General features: G+C 40.7%; 1 protein-coding gene across 5 annotated transcripts in view; it reads right to left on the bottom strand.

Moving 5' to 3' along the window:
• The window catches only part of rdm1 (RAD52 motif containing 1), an 11,989-nt gene extending 6,419 nt beyond the window's left edge, over positions 1–5,570 (bottom strand). For 3 of the 5 annotated variants that reach the window (XM_040155352.1, XM_040155343.1, XM_040155333.1), the window contains exons 1-3: positions 5,466–5,570; positions 4,865–4,968; positions 2,457–2,636 (exon numbers count right to left, since the gene is read on the bottom strand). In XM_040155352.1, the coding sequence (XP_040011286.1) occupies positions 2,457–2,636; positions 4,865–4,963 (279 nt within the window). In that variant the 5' untranslated portion in view covers positions 4,964–4,968; positions 5,466–5,570. The remainder of the gene's footprint in view (positions 1–2,456; positions 2,637–4,864; positions 4,969–5,465) is intronic. The other 2 variants (XM_040155362.1, XM_040155371.1) reach the window with 2 other exon arrangements.
• Positions 5,571–6,429: the final 859 nt, after the last annotated feature.

Here is a 6,429-nt window from a genome sequence, read left to right as displayed (position 1 = left end):
TATACACAGTTGTTTAATTTGCATTTTTCTTAAGATATTTTAAACGATGGACTTAAAATACAGGGGTGCCAATGATTTCAACAAGGACCATAGTTAGCTGCAACCCTAAACTCCAGTGTGACGCCTTCAAACGTCTTGTTTCTTTTGACCGACAGACCAAAACCCAAAGAGATTCAGTCTCTGTGATACAATCTGGAAATATGATCAACTGGAGCCAGCAATTGTCCCAAATTTTTACCTTAAATATAACAAAAACAATTATTAGATTATCAAAAAAAGTTGCCGATTAATTTTCTGTCAACCAAAAAATTGAGCGTCCCGTCTCATTCCTCCCGTCAGTGTTTTTTTGTTTGTTTTTCAGTACTGAACCATAGAGACCTCAAAATGTCTTTCTGGGACCTGACCAACCACAGCAAGTGTCTCATCAGTGGACAATACTGTAAGAAAAAACTAATGAAATGCGATGACAGAACGTTTTACTAATACATTCATTATAAACATTTCCTTGTGTTGACAAGAACAGATTTCAACATATTTTCTTCATTGATTATTGGATATTTTAACAATCAGTACTTGATTAGACAGGTGGGTGATCACAATCACTGCAAAATCCAACGAAATTGGGTATTTGGGCAACTTATTTAATACATACATTTTAAATTATAATGACTAAATTCCCTCTAGAACTGCAACGTGTAACTTGTTAATCAATTACTTAATTGATCGTTTAAATCAAAAATGCCAAATACTAATACTACTTTCTCAGGTGACATCTCCAAATGTTTGGTTTTGTCCAAAACCCAAAGAGATTCAGTTACTGAGACAGAACAGAGAAACAGAAAAGCTGACACTGGACAAACAACGGAGCACCGTGGAGCTGTAGCTTAAATATGACTGAAAGAATCAATCAGTTAGCAGAAAGGCTGCTGTTTAAGTTTTGATCGACTAACTGATTAATTGTTGAGGAGATTCTTCTGCTCTCAGATCAGTCTGTAAAAATGATGTTTTCATTCATTCTCCCCTTCACAGGTACAAACCATCGGAGAACCACGAGAATCATCAGACCAACCTTTCTCCTAAACTGAGACCTGAAGAGGCGACAGCAGAACCTCACTAGAAAATGTTCAATTTAGGGACAAATGAAGAGGGTTTGTGTGTCATGTCCCTTTAATCCTCTTGTGACACCCTCAGCTTGATGCTGGGACCCTTCAGGGGTCCTGAACCTCATGTTGAGAACCACCATGTTGATGATCAGTAGAAACAGAAACTACATCCACACACCGCAGCTGTATCACTGATCGATCACTGTGATCATTTACATCAGGTTTTCACTTCCTGCTTCAGTGCTCAACTTCACAATAAAAGCATGTTGAACAGGAAACTGGACAGATGAAAACGTTTCCTCCCTTGCCCTACGCTGTCATCGTTTTCTATTTGTTTTTACTGTTTCTACTTTTTCCATATTCACTTTGATCTCATGAAACAAACTGAACTGAATATCTTTGTACACAACCTTTTTTATGAGTAACGTTTTGGATATTTAAACACTAGATGGATATTTAAACACCTGTTCAGGTGGCTCATATTACACTTTTAGTAACAACGAGCTGACGAGATAAACTACAGGATCAGTAGAGGAAGAAGCCCATGTTTTGAAAGCAGAGCTGCCAGAAGTTGATTCATTCAGTGATTATCTTATCGACAGAAAATTAATTTTGATCATTTGTTTCAGTTTTTACAGCAAAAAGGCATCAAATTCTCTGGTTACAGCTTCTAAACCGTGATGACTTGCTTGATGATGTTTTTCTTTGCCAGAAGTGACAGTAAATGAAATATCTTCAGGTTTTGAGCTGTTGCTCGGACAGAACAAGTTAACTGATGACTTCACTGGTAATGTCAGTTTTTTCACTACTTTTATTGTCTGTAGACTGAATTATTAAATGAGAAACCCATCGGCAGAATCTTCAGTAATGAAAATAATCCTTCGTTGTAGCCCTACAAAGACTATGAAGAGTTAAAACAATACAATAAAAAACATGGATATACTTTATTATTTGATCCATCTGTCGTGCAAGTTGCATTTCATTATTAAAAAGAGCAGCACTGGTTTCCCTTTCCCAAAAGCATCAGAAAGCTAAGATGATCTAAAACCCATCATATGAACCTTCGTAAGCTGAATACGTTCGAGTTTCCTAAAACATCATGGCTGAAGACACGTAGAAATGCTGGGAAGTCAATGAGTGACTCTTGCTCGCTGCAGGAGGAACCAGAAACTACACAATTCATTCAAGATTTTATTGTTTCTGTTCGTTTTGAAGTCTGTGCTTTTATCATGAACACTGACGGTATGTGTTAAGTGATATTTAAGGTAGTTGCAGCCTTATCTGGAAGCCTGTTACTGTATAAACTACAGTGAAAGAAGAAGCCCATGCGTTGAGAGCGTGTGAGGTGTTGACCTTGAGTGGAGAGCTCTGGAACAGCAGGCGGCCGTCAGTGTGTCGTTGAGCCTTTGAGGCCTGAGCATCAGAGTAGAATTTGACGAGGGCGGAGAAACCAGGGGGGTGCAGCAGAGCGTTAGGACTCACCTTCAACAGGTAGAGAGGACCGAAGGACGAGAAGACGCCAAACAACCTGTCCTGAACACACAGACACACCAACAGGTACAGGTGTTACTGTCTCACATTAAGTCCCTCAAAGCTCATTTTTAAAGAAACAGTCCGTGATTCTAAACACGGCCCCGACTCTGTAAATGGGAAACAAGTGGCTCGGACCGAGCCACACAACACCGTTCCAGCCAATTAGCAACAGGACGAGGGGAAGAAGAAGAAGAAGAGGAGGGGAGATGGGGGAAAGGGGGGCAGAGGAACAAAAACTGAAAAAGAACTGCTCTGATCAGGTGAGAGCAAAGACCCACGCTACCATTGGCCAGGTTTTCCAACGGTGGACAGTCCTCAGAGAGCTGAGAGACATGAGGACGGATGTACGGGTGCTGTTTCTGCTCGACAGGTGTGTAGAACTTTAGCTTTGCTATGTTTCACAGAGCAAGTAGCTCAGTATTGTTTTGTCCCATCACCTCATCCCGACCGGTAAATCGGACAGCGGGTACCGGGGTCACGTTGGGTGTCCGGTGACGTTAGATCACTTTCTAGTTTACCAGGATGTGGCGTTGGTGTGATGTTAACTATAGCAGCATGAGAGTTGCGAGTACCGCTGTCCGCAGCAGGTGTAATGGCTCTGGGAAACCGTCTCGGCCTCTCTGTGTGTTTAGATTCACTTCAGCAATTGTATAAAAACAACCCAAACTAACTCTCACTAGTTTTTATTCCGTTGTGTTTCTGATGACGTGTTTGTGTGCATGACATTTGTTTGATGAGGTTTTAGAGAACAAGGTTTGTTTTGTTATAGAGGATCCACTTCCACGCCGTATAAGATGTTCTGGATTCCTCCATTGTGTTGTTGCGTCCACGAAGTTGGGGGGCAGGGCTTCTGAAGGAGCACCGAAGGGAGGGGTGTATTTGTTTTGCTGTTGAGTTCAAATATCAAGTCTTTCTCCAGAATCGCGTACTCCTTGTTTAACGGCAAATTTGAATCATTTTCTGACACAGAAGTAACTCCACACTTACATCTTCTACATTTCATACATTTTCAGAAAACCACTGACTGATGACATCCCACGTCTTCTTCTGAAGGCCAAAAATGTCAGGTGTCTGAAAGTGACACTAAATGACCACAAAGAGGGGAAAGTTCATTTTCTGTCTCTTTCAACCTGGGGTGGTCTTGCTCTTATGTACAAGGTGTGGGGGCCCATTGTGTGATAATCTGTCAATGATCTGTGGGATAAGAGAATAACTGAGAAATATGGAGACCTCCTGAGGGGCCCCGGGGGCCAGGCTTGTTGTTGGGCCCCTGTTGACCCCCCTGTACGTGTCAGTTTCATTATTTAACCAGAAACCAACCAGGACTCTACAGCTGAAGTGATTAAATGATTAATCGACTAGTCGATTGGTTCCAGCTTCTCACATGTGAATATTTTCTAGTTTCTCAGTTTCCTCTGACAGTGAACTCAACATGTTTGAGTTTCTGACAAAACAAGACGTTACAATACGTTACTGGGTTTCAGGGACTAATGAGGCACTTTCACTATTTTCTGACATAAGTTGTTCACCGATCAATCATTCGATTATTAAAGAGAATAACTGTCAAACGTATTGGTAATGAAACTAAGTTATGGCTGCAGCCTCACAGTTCTCCTGCGATGGAATAATACAACTCGACCGAGGTTTGCTCTCTGTTCGTTTTTGACAAACAGAAAAAAATTGAAGCAGTTTGATAAAATTCATCAAATATAAACTAAAGCATTTCAGGTCTTAAAACCAGATTCTAACTCTGAGTCACTGTACAAGACCAGGACCACAGGATGGAGGATGGAGGACGGAGGATCCGACAGAGCTCATATTCAGGGATGCAAATGTAAATCAAACTGGTTATTATTAATCAAATAATTACATTACATTCACTCATTGGTCAGATGCTTAGGATTCAGCTTAGGGCAACTTAGGGTTCATTGTCCTTCCCAAGGACACTTCATTACACAGACAGGAGGAGCCGGGGATCAAACTGTCAACCCTGCGATCAGTGGACAACCTGCTCTACCACCTGAGCCACAGCCGCCCCTAAATAATAATAATCAGACTGACTGGCAGCGTTAAAATGACTGATTTTTGAATGGAGTTTGGCATGAGAGTCTCTCCGCACATGATGGCAACTTTCTGTACCAAACAGTTTCTGATGCTCTGTGCTACAAGCACACCTCAGTCTGTATACTGAGGTTTGATCCCCAGACCTGGTCCCCAGGTGGACTCACATAAATTTCAGCCTCAGTGAGAGAAGGCTGGATGTCCCACACAAACAGAGTCTTACTGTTCTCCACAGGAACCACGAACTCAAGGATGTCCACCTCCATCACACCTGCAGAAGGAAGACAGACAGAGGGAATAAGAAAGGACACAACCCAGACCAAACTGCGCTCCAAAACCTCCCAATTTAATAGTTTTGTTTCCCATGTGGGCAGAAAAATATTTATTCCAGAACATGATTTTAAACGTTTCACTAAGAAGAACCACCGAATGCCTCGGCATTCAAGTGAGCGGTTAAAAAGTTATTTATTTCAAATAATAATTCATAGTTAAAAGCCATTAATGGCAACTAGCGACCACCACCCAGTGAGCTTTGACTAGAAAGGACGATCAGGAAATCAGCTAAAAAATATCAGTAAAATTAAATAGAGTTTGAACTTGTATTTTGTAAAGAAGCAATAGACGTTAAAATGACAAATTTTTGATTGGAGTTTGGCAGGGTCATCTCTCCACACAACGGTTGCGGTAGGGAATCCCGTCCGCCCGTTAACTGTCAGTCGTTCGGGCCTCCGGTGGTTTTTTAAACTCGGTAAAGTTGATTTCACTCACCATCACCGTCCTGCTGCCACCGGACAAACAGCTTTACCGCGCTTCCGATGGGGGGCGGAGTCGTCTCCTTCGTCTTCTTCGTCTCCTTCGTCTTCTTCGTCTCCTTCTCCTTCTCCTCCTGATGATGGGGCTTTTGGGTTTTTTGCTTTTTTGCTTTTGGCTCTTTATCGCCACCTTCCGCATTGGAGCGGGGCGGAACTGCGTTTCACCTGAACGCAACTCAACCAGACGCAAACCTTCAAATTCAAGTTGATGCGATCTGTTTCCGGTCTGCCACAACAACCAATGAGGAATCAGAATAAGAGCGACGTCTCACAGATACTCAGCTTGTTCTCAGTTTTTATATTTAATCATATTTCATACTGAGCATTTAATACCGTTTTTCTTTATTTTAGTGGACTTTTATTTGCTTTATATTGATTTGTTTAGTGTTTAAATTCATATATTTCGTATTTAATGAGCAGTTTATAAAGTTGTCATAAGTGTTATGTGTAAATAAACTTTTAGCATCAGACAAAGTGGAAAATCCTACTTGTTGTTTAATGATTATGATTATGATAATTATCTTCTGTTGTATTTAAGATCGCATTCGACTGTATTGATCCCAGAAACATTTATTCATAAAACACTTTAAAAGTTCAGCTGTAAATATTGTACCAAACACAGTATATAATATAAAACACACTGACAAAAATTATATGATGTAATCAGCTGAATTCAACACAATATAATCTTTCTGTTAGTCATCAGTAGTTCATCTTAATATCAGACATTTTTAGTTTATTTACATTATTCTGGATTATAGCTGCATAATCTGTGTTGCTTTTATGTAGAATATCGACCTTTGCACATTTCACGTATGCTCACTGGTATATTTATTAAACTTTTTTTGCTCTTCCCGCTGACCTCCGATCTGTTTCCGTGCTGCTGCGATGATGAATTCTCCTCCCGAGGAAGTTTGATT

This window comes from Xiphias gladius, chromosome 3 (assembly GCF_016859285.1).
Source record: "Xiphias gladius isolate SHS-SW01 ecotype Sanya breed wild chromosome 3, ASM1685928v1, whole genome shotgun sequence".
Lineage (NCBI taxonomy): Eukaryota > Metazoa > Chordata > Actinopteri > Istiophoriformes > Xiphiidae > Xiphias > Xiphias gladius.
Note: the sequence above shows the minus strand (reverse complement) of the source record. Positions and strands in the feature narration are given on the sequence as shown.